We start from the raw sequence: 19,616 nt of genomic DNA, 5'->3' as shown, positions 1-19,616 counted from the left end.
AGTTGGGGGCAATCAAGCCTGCAGGGGAGGGCAGTAGGGGTGACCCGGCCAGCAGAGGAGGGAAGTTGGGGGTGACTGGGTCTGCAGGGAAGGGCAGTTGGGAGGGACACAGGCCTGTGGGGGAGAGCAGTTGGGGGGGACCAGGCCTGCAGGGGAGGGCAGTTAGGGGTGACCAGGACTGCAGGGAAGGGCAGTTAGGGGCAAACAGGCTGGCAGGGGAGTGGTTAGGGGGTGATCAGGCTGGCAGGCAGAAGAGGTTAGGGGCAATCTGGAAAGCAAGCAGGCGAGCAGTTGGGAGCCAGCAGTCCTGGATTGTGAGAGGGATGTCCGACTGCCCGTTTAGGCCCAATCCTACTTGGATCCTACTTGGATTGGGCCTAAACGGGCAGTCGGACATCCCTCAAGGGGTCCCAGATTGGAGAGGGTGCAGGCTGGGCTGAGGGACACACCCCCCATGCACGAATTTCGTGCACCGGGCCTCTAGTAGTATTATAAAATTAAAACACGTGTGTGATTGGCACTAGCGAGAACTTTATATGTATCGCGCATGCGCAAGTCAACGTTTATTTTTAAATTGCCAGTGCATGTCATATGTACCTGCCAGTTGTTTGGACGGATGTACTGTTGGTCACTTAGCCTTTTATATATATAGATATAGATAATACTTGCAAATAAAAATGTATAAAATGAATCAAAGAAATTTTGGTACATTTCACTGTACTTTCTTAATATGAGGTGTCAGATAAAAGAATGAATTGCTTTCAGCACATTTTGTAAAAACTGTATTTTAACTATGACATCCACCAGTATTGAGTAACATCAGTGGATGATGTCACCAAAGTTTCCACTATTCCTCTTAAATAAGAGCAAAAACACTACTGTTTCCTTTCACTTTCCAATCTCATCCTACACAATATGTCCAGTTTCAAAGTAAATAATTTTACGTGTGTAATTGTTTCAGCTTGTCAGAAAGATGTGATTGGTTCCAGGGTCTCAGCTCAGGTAGAGAGCAAAAGATTTTCTTGCTAGATTTAGACATCTTTAACACCAGTAGCATTTTCCTGTTCAGTGGCAGTGTAAACATGGTTAGAGATGAAATGTTACAAAATTTCACAACATATTACTTGACACTTAACAATTCATTTCCCAACAGTACATTCATTGCATATCCGTCATTGAGTTTTCCTTTTATTCCATGTCTCATACTTTTCCACCTGTTTTTGGAAACAAATGTTCTTAAAGCACAGTGGTTACTGTTTTACCTTTAAAAGGCAGTATCTAGCCCCTGCTGGAGTGGCTCAGTGGTTGAGCGTTGACCTGTGAACCTGGAGGTCACGGTTTGATTCCCGGTCAGGGCACATGTCCGGGTTGCTGGCTCAGTAGGGTGCATTCAGAAGGCAGCTGATCAATGATTCTCTCTCATCATTGATGTTTCCATCTCTCTCTCCCTCTTCCTTCCTCCCTAAAATAAATAAAAATATATTTTAAAAAAATAAAAAGCAGTATCTATACATGTCAATCATTGCCAAAAATATAGGTAAATCCACTCAGTAATCTAGATTTTATTGACAGATTGGTGGTTTTGAATCTGCTATTTGTTTAATGGCATATGTTTAGACCCATGGACATATAAATCCTATCTAATAAAAGAGTAATATGCAAATTGACCATTACTCCAACACACAAGATGGCTTCCCCCATGTGGTCAAAGATCCTGCCCCCATGTGGACACAAGATGGCCACCACAAGATGGCCAGCAGGGGAGGGCAGTTGGGAGGAACCAGGCCTGCAAGGGAGGGCAGTTGGGAGGAACCAGGCCTGCAAGGGAGGGCAGTTGGGGGCGGTCAGGCCAGCAGAGGAGGGCAGTTAGGGGCAAACAGGCTGGCAGGGGAGCAGTTAGGCATCAGTCAGGCTGGCAGGGGAGTGCCTAGGAGGTGACCAGGCTGGCAGGCAGAAGCGGTTAGCAGCAATCAGGAAAGCAGGCAGGCAAGCGGTTGGGAGCCAGCAGTCCTGGATTGTGAGAGGGATGTCCGACTGCCCATTTAGGCCCGATCCTACCGAGATCGGGCCTAAACGGGCAGTCAGACATCCCTCAAGGGGACCCAGATTGGAGAGGGTGCAGGCTGGGCTGAGGGACACACCCCCTGTGCACGAATTTCATGCACTGGGCCTCTGGTACTAATATAATACGCAATCCCACATATGCCTCAGAATATATTTCTTATTATAAACAGTTACAAACAAGAGTTTATTGTTACAAATAGGTAAAAACACAGTAGTACAGGCCAGGCTCAGTAGGTAGGGGTTAGCATTCTCCACATAACCATGTCTTCCCTACATTTACCAAGAAATGATTAAGGTCGGTAGTGGTACATGAAAAGCTTCAGTTGAGTCAGGGACAATTTGTACTGAGGTTTCTGCTTCTCCCTATTCAATCAGTGTTAAGTTAAACATGATGTTTTGAGTACTTCATTCACTTGTTCTGGACACAAGATAGGGAATGAAAGCTATTTATATTATGTGTGCAGAGTAATGGTTAAAATAATTATAGTCCAGAGATAACAGGCTTTGAATTCATAGAGGCAAAGCAAAAGAAAATGAGCGGTAATCACGGCTGAGCACAGCCCTGCAGGTTGCAGGCTCCGAGGGAGCACTATGTATATCTTGGTCACCACACTAACCATTCAGGATCCACTGATGTGTGGGCTCTTGACCCTTTTTATTTTCCCAGGACTGGCACATAGCTAGGCACTCAGTAAATGTTTCTTATAAGCACAGAAGAGGCAGTTTCCAAGGAACAGAGTTATTTACACTTACAGCTTCAGCATCAGGTGGGTTTAGCAGGGATGTTGTAACTTAGGTAGAAAGCACCCTTAAGAAGAGGGTATCCTTCTGCTCCCCAAGCTTATTGGCACAGCAGCGTATGGCAAAAGCCAAGGCCTTTTCTGATGTTATGCTTGCAGCAGTGACTAGACTTTGCCTTGGTTCTAGCTGATTAGCTTTATTTTGTTCAGCTGGTTTTAATTATTAACTGAAAGTATTAAATCTCACATAAAATTTTACTGGGTATTAGGATGCCTGCTTATCTTGATTTGGCTTAATAAACATTCTAAGCACACGGTTTTCTTAAGAAGCTTAAAACTTCTTTTCAATCAATATTAATTGTAAAGTATTCTTGAAATGAATGAAAATCGCATGCATATTTAGGTATGCATTTGCACAAAATATAGCAAACAGTTTAAGGCATACATAAGAATGTAGGGAAATAATTCATATTCACATCCCTGTTCAGAAAGCAATATTTTTTATAAAAAATACTTAAATATAAACATTGAAGGTGAGAAAAATGTAGTAAATTGTAAGACAACATTACCTATTAGGAGTCAGAATTTGTGACAAGTTATTAATATTCTTGGTTCTCATATTTGTTGCATTAAGATGACCTTTGAAGCATCTGAAAATTTCTAGAGCTCCATACTTAATTTAATGGCATCACTGTATCAGTGTATTTCTATTTAGTGTCATTTTAGAATGTAGTCCTGGACGTGTGTTGAATCTTCATGGTATCACATAAGATACTGTAAGACCTTCTCTTGACAGAACTTAGTCTTGGAACCTACATATTTTTTAGTTTTGTTTGAGTAATTTTTTTAAATTTTTTTATTAAATTTGTTGGGGTGGCATCGATTAATAGGATTACATTTTTTAATGGCTTTCAATTCAATTCCCTAACAGAAATTAAACCGTAAGGCTATGACTGTCTCATGTACAATGTTTTATTTTTCCACAATTAAAGTGCCAAGTCCAAAGCCAAATAAGAATAGATCAAGAGGGATATAGTTTAAAACAATCATTTATTCTACTGATTCCTAGGTTCTTGTGGGTTTTAGGTTTAAGGTTTAAGTATCTGACAAAGTCATGACCCCCTCACACACCCAAAAAATCCTCATGCATACATTTATTTAAAATTTCTTATGAAATAAATTTATATTCAATTTCCTGGAGTCCAGGTATAGGATCTTGGGGTTCTGGAGAAACTGTGAGGTGCTTTGTTTGCACTGTGGGGTGCCTGGTATATAACAACAGCATGGACCTGTTCTAAGTGAAAACCACACACCCCCAAGAAGCAGTTTATTAACTGCCCTTGCCTGTCCTCTTTGACTCAGATACACAATGCTGCCCAGCCTTGCACCCTCTACAGAGGAGGTGAGGTGTCAGGTCAGCCTCCCATAGTCATGTGATCCTGGAGGAATTAATCCACCTTGCTGAGCATCATCTTGTAAAAGTTGGGACGCTGATTTCTGACTCAGGGTTCCTGTGCACCTCAGATCCTCTCAGTCTTGAGAGGCACTGTGTGAGGGACAGTGCTCTGCAGCTGTGTCCCCCCTTCCAGTTCTTGGGAGAGGGCTGACGTCAGCGGAGATGCCAGCTTTGGTCCAGATACAGGCTCCAGTGCTCTGCCCTGAAAGGCTGTTTAAGGGATTTTAGCTACACAGCATGTTACTCTGAATTAAGGGTCACAAATTCTTCATTTTGTTTTTCTGCGTATTACTTTAAACCCTCCCATTGGGAATAAACATGTCATGATTACTTTAAAATATATTGTACATCAAATCAGGAACAGAAATCGTCTCTGTAAAAATAATATTGCCTATATACTTACTGTGGTATTTTGACTGGTTACTTCAATAAAGAAAGTCTTAAATGGATGGAGGCCGGGCCGCTGCCCTGCCATGGAGAGCTGCACGTCCATAAGCCGTTGCCTGGATGGAGGCACAGCTGTGCTGGGGGCCTGGTGACCTTGTGGTTTTGTGAGCTCATGGCTGTGATTATTTACACAAAAACAAATCCATTAACTCAAACCATAGGAATCAGAAGCCTCAGGAAATGGGGTTTGGGGATTGTTTTAATTTTTCCTTAGCTCAGAATTAATCTAAAAAGCTTAATAGGCATTGTTGACTATTTCTAAAGTAGATTATAAACTCCATGTTTTCTATCAATACATTGAAAACAACTCCATCGTTGTTAATGACTCCATTTTTTACAGTGGGCTGCGCTGGTACCAAGCTCCTGCTGCTGCCTCTGTGGTTAGTGTGTGTCTTCTAATAACTGTTCCTCTTTTCAGACAGTGTATAAGGATATCTACTATTGCATATTTGAGGGTTCCAATTAGAGAACATTCACTGAGTGTCCACTTTGTTCAAGCCATTGTGCTGGTTGCTGTGGAGATAATAGACACAGCCCTTCGCACAATATAGTTATCACAAATATTTCTTTTTTTTAAAGATAGTGTTAATGTTGTATTGCCAATGCTTGTGGAAAGGGGGAGCTATTCTGATTAAAACAAGAAGAATGGCTAAAAGAAAAGCACTTTCAAATTAAAGCCTAACTTTTGATTAGACTTGTCATTAAGGAAGTTCCCTTCAATTACATATTCATTTCCTTCACTAAGCTTTTTGCCTAATGGTGCAAGAAAAGTACTTTGCTTTCAAAATATATTTGCAGAGAACTTCACTCTAAGGAGTTAGAGTTGAGAAGTGCAATCAAAATTATTATATAAATTAAATGTACTTCTGAGTCAACTTTCTTAAAGGGATCAAGTATGCAAATTATGGAAATCATAGAAATCATTTCAATAGATATTAAATAAAAATTTGGATCCACTTTGCAAAACTCTCTAAAACATCTGTTGGAGAGGTTATTAAGAGGTTTTCTGCAGTGAGGTCATTGTTTGGCAGCAGATACTAAGAAGCCACCTCACAGCAACACTTCCCAAGTCTTTGCTTGACACCAACTGGGTGGGGGCACTGTTTGCTGTACATCATGAAAATGGTGCTTTCTTCGGGGCATCAGAACCCAGGTGGGTTATCTGGACACACCAGGAAGATGGTGGGGCCAAGTGAACTGGAGCCGGTGTCACACTAGTAATTAGGTGAGGCCATGCATAGTCTTTAAAGAAGAAGGGTCACTCACCAGGTTGAATGTGCTTAAAATCTTACAAAGAAAACAGCAAATGAAATGATGAATCTGGAAAAGTATGAGAAACAAATAATTGTTTTTCTGGAGCTTAGTTACTAGAAAAAAATTACAATAAATGAGACAATTAAAATGAGGGAGGAAAGATCTTAAGAAAAAGACTAAATATTAGGTAAACATTAAAAGTCTGGTCCCTTTTTTAAGCTTTGAGATTCTTTTACTGTCTGTCAACGTGCCCAACTCTAGACGTGTGGCCAGCGTCCTTGTGTTCACTGGTGGGATGTCCTCCTTCTTGGGAGAAATTGACAAGCAGGCTTTAGAAACACTAAACATTTGTGGTTTCCCACTAACTCTGTAGCTGGTGAGTGTTTCAGACAAAGCTGAGGTTGTTGAAATTACTCTTCTTATCTTCTATGGGATTTGTATTAATGGGCAAAAAGCACAACTTTACTAAGCTGGCCTGTTGAAAATGCCCATATCTATCATTTTGAATTGTTGTATTGTAAGAATACATTTGGAGTTGTCCTTGAGTTTTAAATAGTAATCTATGTATATAAAAGCCTAAGTGACCATTACAACAGAATGACCGGAATGACCAAAATAACCAGTCACTATGATGCGCACTGACCACCAGGGGGCAGATGCTCAACACAGGAGTTGCCCCCTGGTGGTCAGTGCACTCCCACAGCCAACCTCCCTGGCCAGCCAACGTCCCATGGTCCTTACCCCCAGCCGACAGGCCCCGATCACCCACTTGGGGCTGGGCCCCGGGCTGGGACAGGGAACCAGAGGTGGGTGGTGGTGGATGTGGCCCCTTTCCCAGGGGGACCAAGGGCTGGCTCCCTCCTTGGGGCCAGCAGCCAACCTCCCATTCCCCATCCCTCCCCCTGGCCGGCAGGCCACGATCAATACCCACCCGCCACGGTGGCGGCACAGCGGCGAGGGAAGAAGGAAGGGGGAGGCAGGGAACCATGACAGTGGCTCCAGCGTCTGTTCCTTCCACGCCTGGCCCAGTGACCATCATCTCCTCTCCCGATCCCATCGGGGCCTTCAGGACCCAGGCTGGGACGGGGAACCTGGGGTGGGTGGCGGCAGACGTGGCCCCAATCAGCCTGGCCCTTGATTGGCCCTGATCGCCAGCCAGGCCTAGGGACCCCACCCATGCATGAATTTCGTGTACCGGGCCTCTAGTAATAATAATAATAGCTTACTTTTACTGTGTGGTTACTGTGTACCAGGCATATTTTAAGTCCTCTACAGATGCAACTCAGTGCCACTCACATAGAAAGAGTTCACTTCATTTTACTTCCTTGTTTAATTACTCATCAGCCAAAATCTCTTACTAATTTTGTTGAATCCAGCTAGTTTTTTTCTATATTCACTGACTCTAATATAAGCCATACATTTTTATGTAGTTTTGATCTAATTATTATTCCTGTAAGTTTTTTGAGGATCAGTATCACTTTGGTAGAAGAACCTTGTTGAGACCTCTCCTCCCTCAAAGACTCTTATTAGCGTTGGTCGACTCAAGGGTGGTAATCTCTGTCTAAGTTAACTGGTAGTTTTCAAGTCCTTTAATAGTAAGCCTCATGGTGATTATACAAGTGGGGCAAAATTCAGTTTATAGTTGTTCATATGGAAAATAATATAATAATTAGTAAATAATAATACAAAAATAAACTGTGGTTTGCGTACTCACAGCTGTAAACCTACTTTTGCCACACCCTGTATTAGAATTAGCAAAGGAGAAGGAAACATCTTAGATCCTAAAGGGGGGGAAACAGATTAGTGATACAGTGAAGGAACACTTAAGATGTGCTACTGAATTATTTAAATAATAATTTGTGATAAATTGGATCACATCAAATATTTCTTAATAAATTATTAGACAAGCCATGAAACTAGGAGAAGGTATTCACAAAGTACATCTAACAAAGGACTTACATCCAGATTATCTAAAGAGCCCCTCCTAATTAATAAAAGCAAACATTAAAAACAGGCCAAAAACTTGAGCTCACTCTTCACAAAAGAAAGTATATGAATGACCAATAAGCACATGAAAAGGTGGGAAACATTATTAGTCATCAGAGAAATGCAAATGAGGTACCATTCTCATCTAGAATGGCTAAAATATAAAATACTGACAATAACAAATGTTGACAAGGATGTGTGGAGCAACTGGAACTCTCATACTTTGCTGATGGGAATTCAGTGATTCAGTCACTTTTGAAACTGTTTCTTCTGAAGTTAAATGTAGACTTTCCCTGTGACCCAGCACTTCTCCTAGGTATTGCCCAAGAAAAATAAAATCAAGTCCTTAAAGATTTGTGCAAAAATGCTCATAACAATCTTATTATATAAAGCTCCAAACTGAGAACAATACAAACATCCGTCAAAAAGAAAATGGATAAATTGAGGTATAGGCATACAGTGGAACACTACTCCTCAATAAAAGTAGTAACTACTGAATCAATAATCAATAACCAATAATGTAGATGAATCTTGTAGGCACAAGAGAGTGTATACTCTTTGACTCTGTTTAGATGAACTTCTAGAACAGATAAAACTATTTACAGAATTAGAAGTCAGAATAGTACTTAACTTTTAGTGCTAGAGGTGGGATATCTTAATGGTATAGTATCACATGGTGTATCCAATTTTCAAAAAGTCATTCAACTGAAACTTGGCATTTCACTGTTTATACAATTCATTGCTTTTAATTGTTTTAATTAAAATATCTTTATTTGTTCTGTAAATCAAGATCATAGAGCCCTTTGTAAGAATTAAGTCATCTTCTGATTTATAGTCTAAACTAGTGGCCCGGTGCATGAAATTTGTGCACGAAGGGGGCAGTTCCCTCAGCCCAGCCTGCACCCTCTCTAATCAGGGACCCCTTTGGGAATATCCAACTGCCGGTTTAGGCCCGATCCCGATCACAATCTGGGACCGCTGGCTCCTAACTGCTCACCTGTCTGCCTGCCTGATCGCCCCTAACTGCCTCTGCCTGCCTGATCACCCCTAACTGCCCTCCCTTGCCAGCCTGATCTTGCCCCCAACTGCCCTCTCCTGCTGGCCTGATCTCACCCCCAACTGCCCTCCCCTGCCAGCCTGGTTGCCCCCAACTGCCCTCCCCTACTGGCCTAATCTCACCCCTGCCGGCCTGACCTTGCCCCCAACGGCCCTCCCCTGCTTACCTGATCTTGCCCCCAATGGCCCTCTCCTGCTGGTCTGATCTCGCCCCCAACTGCCCTCCCCTGCCGGCCTGATCTCACCCCCAACTGTTCTCCTCTGCTGGCCAATTTGGTTCTAATTGGTCAATTTCTATGCCAGTCAGTATCAAAAGCTCCACCTCCTAGGCAGCTATTGGCTCCTCACAGTTGACCCAGATTTGGTTCTAATTGTCCAGTTTCTATCCCAGTCAGCATCTCTGGACCTATCAACAGGGCCTGATCAGAAAGGCAGGGCTGCTGGCCAGGTTTGGAGGGAAAGAGCGAGGCAAGTGCTGGTCAAAAGCTGCCACAGACGCTACAGATCAGCCCCTGCTTCTCTCTTCAGGTCTCTTTCCGAGGCTGATTCGCAGCCCCCTCAGCAGTCACTGCTGGGTCACCGGGCCTGCAGCCACAGTAGTCAGTGCTGGGTCCCCATGGCAACCCAGCACTGACTTCCAGATGCTCAGCCTTTGGTCGTGATCAGTCGTTACACCCTGGCTCTTTGTTATAGAGATAATTATTGAAATTTAGCTAGATGTTCTTTATTACTTACTAGTAGCCCTGCACACAAATCCGTGTGCAGTAGCTCGCCAGTAGCTCGCTACCACCCTCCAGTAGCTCTCTGCCCACTGCCCTGCCCTCCTGTAGCTCCCTCCCCCACCCCCGCCCTCCCCTCATGGCTTCCTGCCCTGCCCCCTCCTGTAGCTCTCCACCGCCCGCTTGTAGCTCGCTGCCCCACTCTCCTGCTGACCCGTGATCCGGCCGTTACACTGTCGGTCGTTAGGCTTCACGGCGTAACGACCATTTGCATATTACATCTTTTTTATACAGGATGTCAGCTCTACTTCTAGTCAGTGCCTTATCTCCTATCAGTGTCACAGTCACTGGGTTTTGTATTGTTTTATTTAGAGTGGGGTGGAATACCTCTTTTATGGATGAAATACAGATCGGAAGAAATACCTTTCTGTGTAATTCTTGATGTTACAGAGTTCGTTTAAACCAAGCCAGGTCCATGAGTCTCCTGACTTTATGCAATTATTACTTTAGAGACCACAGTATTACTAAATTAACTGACCAGGACTTTTCCTTTTCTTGAAGGTGTACAAGGGAGAAGAAGCCACATTCCAAATCTCAGGCCTCCAGACCAACACAGACTACAGGTTCCGCGTGTGTGCGTGCCGTCGCTGTTTAGACACCTCTCAGGAGCTCTGCGGAGCTTTCAGCCCCTCTGCAGCTTTCGTATTACAACGAAGTGAGGTCATGCTTACAGGGGACATGGGGAGCTTAGATGACCCCAAAATGAAGAGCATGATGCCTACTGATGAACAGTTTGCAGCCCTCATTGTGGTTGGCTTTGCAACTTTGTCCATTTTATTTGCCTTTATATTACAGTACTTCTTAATGAAGTAAACAAACCCAACAAAACTAGAGGTATGAATTTAATTAATGCTACACATTTTAATACACACATTTATTCAGATAATCCCCTTTTTAAACCCCTTTGTTCTTTGATTTATATACTTCTCTTGTTTTACAGATTTAGCTAGGAAAAAATATCAGTGTTTTGGTGCACCTTTTTGAAATGCAAAACTAGGAAGAGATTAAACTGGATTTTTTTGTTTTAAAGAAGAAAAGCAAACCAGATACCAAAAGCTAGCTTTCTTATCTTTCTTTTACATTTTCAGATCTGCCTTTATTCTGTGTTCACCGATATCTTTTGCAAGCCTGTGATTTTTTTTTTCCCGTGTTACAGTTTAGTAATTTATATTCATCAGTCACTTCAATGTCTTGACCATCTAGCTGTCAACGTGAATCACAGTGTGTGTAGTTACCGGGCTAGGATTTCAGTGTTGTTCAGAGTATTACCACACAACAACAGCATACAGAAGATGTGTTCACTCAGATAAGGCTGCCCTAAACAACCATATTGTCACTCAGTTATTTAACTGTGTTTAGCTCATTTAGATCAAAATGTGTACTTTAATCTAAAATGTTCTAATAGTCTGTATCTCTTATGATTTTAACATTATGAGCTGCCTGTCTAAGAAATCAAGTAACCAAAATGCACCTATAAATTATGGAGCATTGTAGATTTTACCACGTCGATTCATAGCAGTAACTTTAAGAGGGCATTGTGCAATAGTTAGTTGTTTCCTTGTTCAGCTATTTTAAAAGCTGCTTTAACTTGTTTGTTTGTCTTTGTATATAACTACTTCTAATCTAATCACTAGAGTTATTATATTCTGTTATGTTTGACCAGATTTATATGACGAGAACTGGTGACAGTTTAGTGCCTCTGCCCATTGTCCATGATTTACACTAATTGTGAGCAATCTTCTTATATGTCAGCTCATTACTTTTGAAAGATTTGCCTTTAGGCTGTTCTTTGAGGTATCAATGAAGTGATTGAATTTCAATACCTTAACTCAGTGCACATATACTAAGTTAACAGCAGATGAAAATTGGTAAAACCAGAAGAGAGTCATCTGAATTAGTCGTTCCTCTTTTTGTGGGGTTGACCTGTTCGTGTGTGGAGAGAGAATGGTATTTGGTGGTAAGCACAGGGTGTTGGGGGGTCAAGGAGCCTAGATTCTTTCCCTGGATCTGTCACTAACTTGCTGCATGACCTGAACACGTCACTTTACCTCTCTGTGCCTCAGTTTTCCCATGCATTAAAAATAAAATAAACAAAATGGGGATTCTAATGTTTGTAAGTGTTTTGAGATCTTTGATTAACAGGTGCTATTGGAGTGCAAAGTGTTACTCTTGCATGTTTATTTTGAGTCATGAGATAATCAATTTTAACCCAAAGTCATTGGATTATTTATATGAAGTCCATAATGTTCGCGTACCTCAGGGACATTTAAGAGTTGGAGGTGCAAATATATTCCAAAAGGGTGCAACAGACACAGTGTATCCCCCTGCCTTCTGTTTTTGTATATTTTTGCTACTTGGTTTTTCTTGATCATTGCTATTTTGTGCTTGGTCTATGTTGTCTTAAGATGCAGTATCCTGTACTAGCTTATAATATTCCCATACCAAAGTCATGGGGAAACCAACATTATTTTGTTTTTGGTTTATTTATACTATATTCTGCATACAGTACTTTAAATGCCAATTACAGTGCAATCTTTATTTATTGTAAAATTTTTTAAATGTACTTATGTACTAATTTTCCCTTGTAGCATGTTATTTTTTTGTGTTTTATACTTTTGTAATTTTAGGTCAGTCTTGTTCCTTGGCAACATCTGTAGTATTATCAATCTTCTGACGTTTTCTTGTTTTCAAAGAGCATCTAGTGCATTAAATGCCAAAAAAAAAAAAAAAAAAAAAAAATCCATTATCAGTGATTGAAAAGTTTACATGTACCCAGAAAACCATAATCATCTCTTAAAGAAAGTGCTAAGATTAACTAATTATTCTGTGTGCCTATATTGATGTAGTAAGTACTAGAGAGTTCTGTATTTTGTTATTGACTATAATAATTAGTTTAATTAGCCTTGCAAACTGATGATATCAAGCTAAATATATTTTTGCCAAAGTTCTGGCCTTCCAACGCATCTCTATTTAAATGTGTATCATGACCCACTGTAACGTTGCATCTGCAGTTTCTGAAACAATTTCATGCAGGTGTTTTGGGGAGAAGGCATTTTTTAAGCAACAAAGATTCAACTGAGTACAAAAACCTTGTTTGCAGGAAAAAAAAAAAAGTCCCTTTTTGGAAACACTTTAGAACTGCTGCTATAAAGAACAACTGCTCTCTGAATCAGTTGAGATTTTTTAAAAAAAATAATACTTTAGGCCAAAATTGCTATGACTATTGGATCTTTTTGAGATGTTCATACTACCAGATTTAACCACCAGAAAGCAGAAGTGTGTGAAACACTAGCTGACAGCACTTTATTTTATTGCTCTTCTTTATTTGGTATTCATTATAAACCCTTCAGTCAACAAATTATTACTCTATCTGGCACTGTTTTCTATCACAAATATGTATATGTGATATTGATATATAACTATATATATTGCCATACACATGAACAATAAAATAAAGTGTTATATTAACCTTGTCTCTTTGCCCTTTTGCAGTATGTAGGAATGAGTGAGTGGCTTTCGGATGCTCTGTATGTCAAACTCAGCCCTGGCACAAGAAATTCCAGTCATGTGAAGCAAACTGCCCTTTGTCCTCAAAGAAATTGTTTAAAAAGAAAACTTTTGTAAAAGATTTGTTTTCATATTACCTGCCTTGTTGTTATCAACTTGAAATGTTGGCATTTTCTAACTGTGTTTTGTTGGCTACAGTAATTCAGTATTCCTGTCAAAATTGAAAAGTGCCCTAACTGAATGTGTTTGAATGTTATCCTTGCACAATTCTTTAAATTTAAAGACAAAATGTTTTACCTCACTGTTGGACATACATTCCAAGCTTTCAACTTTAGGAGAAAAAAAAAATCATATGTTTTCCTGTATTGTAAATTTTAGACTATTTCATATACATTGTATTAAAACTGCCATATCAATTTTAATGTATAGATTTTGCAAATACTATGCTATATGTAATACCTAACTATATCTGTAGTGTATATGTAATATATTTATGCCCAATAAATGTTTTAATTCTTTCTGACTTAAGTAGGGTTCTTCTGCCGTGAAAAGGATTGCTTTTGTCGTTGTTGTTACTTTTAAAAAACTTAAACCACATCCCAGAAATTGCAAATTCAAATGCCTTTAGAGGCCGAGCATGTGCCACAGTTCATGACGGTTGCTGTAACCATCTACAAGGGCAGCTGCAACCCAGCTCCTGCTGGTTGAGGTCCTGCAATCACTATTTCAAAAAAAGAAAAATTGAAATTTCCCTATATGGACCAACCAAAATATGATTGTAGACCATACAGGACCCTGGGCTGACAATTTGTTTGTTAGGGGTTTTTTGGTCAGTCTGTGTGGATAAGGTATGTCTGTGCCTAATATTTTATCTGTATGTCCACACTGAGAAGCCAGGTCTAGGGCTGGTCACCCAGCCCCTGGCTACTCCCTCTCCGGCCAAACTCCTTCCATCCTCCCAGTCTCATTCAACAACAACAACAACAGCAATAACGCATAATGTCTTCACCCTGGCCGTAATTTCATTGTTATATGTTTGGATTGTTTGGCTCAGAATCGCTGCTATCTTCACTTTTGTTTATTTCTGGGGGGAGGGGAGGTTGGGTGGGGAAACTGACTTTGTAACTCGGAGCTCACTTTCTTATATGAAGAATTATAGCCATTCTTATGTGTAAGAATGACAAATTGAAGATAGCAAATTTTACATGCTCTTGACACGCCACTGAAAATATCGTAAATAATTTTTTTAAGTCACAATTCCCCTCAACTCTGGGAAGAATGGGGGAGAAGTTATTAGCACCAGAAGTTTGGAAACCTAACCAGAGAAAGCTGAATTCTAATTTATTAGGAGGAAATGAACACCAATGCAATTTATATGCAGAATGCCCTGAAGGCTCCAAGTATGTCCGGAAGTGATGGCTAAAGGGGAGAGGAGCCTAAAATTATATCCGTTTAAAACTGTTTAAAATGCCATTAGACCCATAAAATCCCTCCCCATTTTTTTGAACTGGGCAGCTGCTCCTTCACCCCTGCAGAGGCGACCTACATGGTCATCCTTCGGAGGTAAAATAGAAAGTCTCTGGACTGGGAGACTATCCACAGTTGAAAGTTAAGATACCATATCAAAAATGGAATTAAGTGAACAGAGACGCAGGAGAGAATATTAGACATAGCCTCTCCTGAAGAGCCTTCTGGGCCAAAAAGAAAGATCTAGTAAAGAACTGGTTTGGGCAGAACACCCAGATGGTACTGCTCAGCCTTGGCTGCACAGTAATACCACCTGGGGAGCTTTCCAAAATTGCTACACCTGGATCATACCCTACAACATTAAAAGGAGTGTTTCTAGAGCATCAGTGGTTTATTTTTTTTTTTTTATTGAATTCATTGGGGTGAGACTGGCTAACGAAAGTATACAGGTTTCAGGTGTACAATTCTACATCACATCATCTGTACACTGTATTGTGTGTTCACCACCCCAACATCGGTGTTTTTTAAAGTCCCCAGGTCAGTGGTTGGCAAACTCATTAGTCAACAGAGCCAAATATCAACAGTACAACGATTGAAATTTCTTTTGAGAGCCGAAAACCGACTTCTGCACATGGGCCACGAAGTTTCAATCGCACTGTACGTGCGTGCCCGCACGTGGTATTTTGTGGAAGAGCCACACTCAAGGTGCCAAAGAGCTGCATGTGGCTCGCGAGCCGTGGTTTGCCGACCACTGTCCCAGGTGATTCCATTGTACAGCCCAAGATTGAGAACCACGGCCCTAAGTTGAAACTCTCAGACAGCAAGCCTCCATCAGCTCTTTAATCCTCCCGCTTTACCCAGGGCAACCTGACATCTGATGAAGCTGCTCACACGGATGACAAGTCCAAAGCCCACAACTTGAGAGAACCAGAGGCTAAGGGAGAAGATGCTTCAGAAAACTTTCGTATCTCCAGAGAGGTGAGGAAAGATAAGTCGTCGGTAGACTAAGACTGGAACACTATGACAAGGAAATACTTGAAAAATACTGAAACGTTCTTGGACATTAAAAAACCAGTAGAAGGGTTGGAAGCTGAAGTTAAGAGGATAGCCAACAGAGCAAAAATAAAAAGATAAGGTAGAAGATTAGGTTCAGACCAGGACATTCAATATCCAAGTAATAAGATCTCCAGAGGGTACAGACAATGTAGGGCACAAGGGTGCTCCACACAATGAATGAAAATCCGAGGCACATCTAGAAACTTCAAAACACTGGTACCAGGAGAAGCTCCCGAGAGCAGAGGAAAGCTGCTCACATGGAAGGATTAGAAATCAGAGTAGCTTTCTACTTGTCAGTAACAACACTGGAAGCTAGAAATCAGTGAGGCAAGTACATCAAGATTTTGAAAGAAAAAGAATTCCCAACTGCTTGCTCCCTGTTGAGTGCAAAGTATCACGAAGATGTTTTTAGAAATGCAGGATCTCCCCAATTTGCCTCCCATGCACCCTCTCTCAGGAAGCCACCAGAGGATGTGCTGGCCCATGTGAGTGAATAAACCAGTAAAAGCTTCCACGGGATTCTGCCTTCAGTGCTTTTTGTGTCCGTCAGAAGTTGGCTCTCTGTCCCAGAAGGATTTGTGCACCTTTCACTTTATCCCTTCCCTACCCCTAGTCACCGTGTGCTCATAAACACATGCACACAATTACTCCTCTAAACAGATGACTGCAACATGATCCTTTCAAACACCTCGCAGGATGTCTTGCCTTGGGCTAATTAAAACTAACAAATCTGTATGGTACCCTTTATTCAGGTGGTGATTAAAAAAAGTTTCCACCTCCAGTGCTGGACTCTGCTTCAAAAGCCAGAGGAGAGGGGTGGGGCGGGGTGGGGGGGATGTATGCCCAGGCAGCAAGTCTTATTCAACTTGGCAGCATATAGCACATCATTGGGGACATGATAAATAGAAGCTAAGGAAAAGTTTGTTGCATTGAACTCAGTTGACTCATTGGGTAGGAAAAGTTCACATAGCAGTGATGCGATTACTCCATAAAACTTGCGGCTCCAAACCATGGTATTTTGTCATGGGTGTTACTTTTGGTGTTTTGCTTTTTGAAAAATTAAAGTAGTTATTAATTTAAAATGTGGAAATTTCACACAAAATCCTGGGGTCCCATGACAAAGAAACATGGAACAGACTGTCAAACTTCAGCAGGAAGGCAGGGGAGGTTTGGGGGTGGGGAGGGGATAAGAGATCAACCAAAGGACTTGTATGCATGCATATAAGCATAACCAATGGACACAGACACTAGGGGGATGAGGGCATGAGCTGGGGAAGGTGGGGGAGGCTGGGGGGAGGTCAATGGGGGGAAAAGGAGATATATGTACTACTATTTGTAATACTTTAAACAATGAAAAAAATAATGAATCCTGGGATCCCAGCTACTACTGAGATTGGAAAGATCCAACAACTAGGTCTTGTTCTGGAATGGTGGTTTTCAACGGGTGTGAGTAGCAGCTGTCTTTATTGGTTGGGGCATTTGCTCCCCATTTGACCACATTTCCCACCAAATCCTTGTCATGGTTGTGGATGATGTCCTTTCTAACAAGAACATCTCCTTGTACTCATTTCCATCAAAAGTGAGCAAACAGGGGACAGGACATCCAAGAATGATGGAGTGAGGACTTCTGTTAATCTGATTTTTTGCCAATAATACCGGCAAAAAGTTATGGAAACTTCTTCAGAACTCCAGAAGTTAACCAAGGGTTTGAACCTTGATAAGAACAGCAGGTTTTGCTGTCCTTTATCTCAATCTGCCCCTCCCCCAGCTCCCCAGTAGCCCTGCAGCCCTGTAATCAGTGGAGGGAGCATACTGGGTTCAGAGCACCTCAAACTGCCTCATACCCAGAGCATCACCACTGTTTAACCTGTCTTGGCTTCCTGGCAAATCCCCATTGGCAGGGCATTGTTATTTAACCTGCCTCAGAGCCTTATACTCAGAGCATTTGTTGCAAAATAATCAGTGCAATTGTTTAACCCCACTCCTACAGGAGGCTGCGGTATACCAGTTGGTGCAAATGAGAGCCTGGCTAAAAATGTCAAGATCTGGGAAATGAGATGTCCATAGGGAACTTTTAAAAGTTAGTAACATAGTTCTCAGGGTCTAGAAGGCCACATGCATGTGCCGGGCAACGCACATGCTCAGGAAAGTCCCGGTGTCTCACTTCTGACTGATCTTAAGGCCTTGTGAAGCAGGGAATATTGTAAACTCCCTGTGCATTGAAGGTGTGCTCCAGCACACAGAGCCCCTTGGCAAAGAGTGGGGGACTTGTGGGTTCAGGCATGTAAGGAAATCTCTGACCCAGTCATTAAGTGACTGTTAAACAGAACAGAGATTCCAGTGGTCACAAGCAAAGAAAGATGTCAGGAAGGATGCAATCTGAATTCGTAGCTTAGATTTCTCCTAATAGGTAGTGGGAGGTGACGATCAAAGAGGATTTTAGACTTAACTGTAATATTTTAGTCTTTTAGATGAAAAATGCATTTATGTATTGTGTAATAGAAATTAGTTTTATGGTAAGCAAAACCATATCCTATATAATAAATAGCTAATATGCTAATTAGACAACAGCAGAACGACCGTCCGGACGACCTTCCAGACGAAGCTGGGGCTGCGAGGGCCGAGTCCCTTGTACAAATTTCGTGCATCAAGCCTCTAGTTACAGAAATAAATTTAATACCCATTTCTGAGCCAAAGGATAGATAAATAAGCGATGCTTCTTATTTATCCCCCTAAAGATACAGATCTTTTATTTTCTATACAAACACGTCATAAAAGAAATGTGTTCAGTTCAGATAAACAAAATTTCTTGCAGATATGAGCCATTGGATGTTTATTATTTTTCCACAATAGTGTTCCCCAAAGTGAGAAGGTATACAAGATAACTGGAAGTGGTTAAAGTCAACATCTTTTAAATTATGTCATTTTTGTCATCTGTGCTAGGGAAAATTGGAACTGGAATATCAAACAAAGACAGATAAGTTAAAAGTGGATATTTAAGTTTACATCAGAAATAGAACTAGTAAAAAATAGGACGCCACTCAGATATGGCAGATAGGGCTGATAAGCAAATAGACTGAAGTTTGAGAGCAATGTGCCATGCTATGCTGCCTTCTAAGATACAAATCAACCTATGCAATGCAACACATTTTACGTTAGCAACTGCAAATGCAGTATGTTTTTCTTCACATGAAAAGAGGTTTGAGAAAGAAGGAGTGGGAATAAAACTCAAGATCCACACAGAACTGGAAATTGAATGGCAGTAGCAAGTTTGTATAGCTGATCCCCACCAGCCTCAATGACCTGCTTATATCTTCCTGTCTTACTGTGCAGATTTTCATGCTCAGTACTTAGGAATATTCACTGGAGTGAGAATTGGCTTTGCTAAAGTTAAGGTGCTTTTGCCCAAATCCTGAAGGTCGTATAACATTATTTTTGCAGAACTTGAGATGAGATAAAACAAATGTTGGTCTTGCAGTAGGCGTGGAGGGCGAATATGAAAGCATAATGAACCTCTATTCTTCTGGGCAGTGAGCTGAGGGACACCCTCTCCCACCTCCAACTCCACCCACTGGGCTCTCCACAAGTTGCTGTGTTCTTCCAAGGCCACTTGCCTGGATTTAAATACGGTGTTTTAGGGAAGAGTGTAACAATTCGGGATCAAGGCTCAAGTTAGTCTTGCTCTAAATTCTGGAAAATTTGGTGAAGCTGGTAGAAAAAGAAGTGAAAATGGGGCAAAGATGCTATAGAAGGTCCCTAGTTGAGGCCCGGCTTATTCTGTCTGTAGGTTCTCTGAGACCCCTC

At 41.4% G+C, this 19,616-nt stretch overlaps 1 protein-coding gene across 7 annotated transcripts in view; it reads left to right on the top strand.

Moving 5' to 3' along the window:
- The window catches only part of FNDC3B (fibronectin type III domain containing 3B), a 341,119-nt gene extending 326,817 nt beyond the window's left edge, over positions 1–14,302 (top strand). For 4 of the 7 annotated variants that reach the window (XM_080656863.1, XM_080656864.1, XM_080656859.1 and 1 more), the window contains one exon: positions 10,284–12,498. In XM_080656863.1, the coding sequence (XP_080512989.1) occupies positions 10,284–10,595 (312 nt within the window). In that variant the 3' untranslated portion in view covers positions 10,596–12,498. Of the gene's footprint in view, positions 1–10,283; positions 12,499–13,274 lie in introns of those variants that run through there. The other 3 variants (XM_080656861.1, XM_080656865.1, XM_080656862.1) reach the window with 1 other exon arrangement.
- The last annotated feature ends 5,314 nt before the right edge of the window (positions 14,303–19,616 follow it).

This window comes from Plecotus auritus (genome assembly GCF_963455305.1).
Source record: "Plecotus auritus genome assembly, chromosome: 2".
NCBI classification, from domain to species: Eukaryota; Metazoa; Chordata; class Mammalia; order Chiroptera; family Vespertilionidae; genus Plecotus; species Plecotus auritus.
The sequence above is the reverse complement of the archived record's forward strand: the minus strand, read 5'-3'. Positions and strand labels throughout refer to the sequence as shown.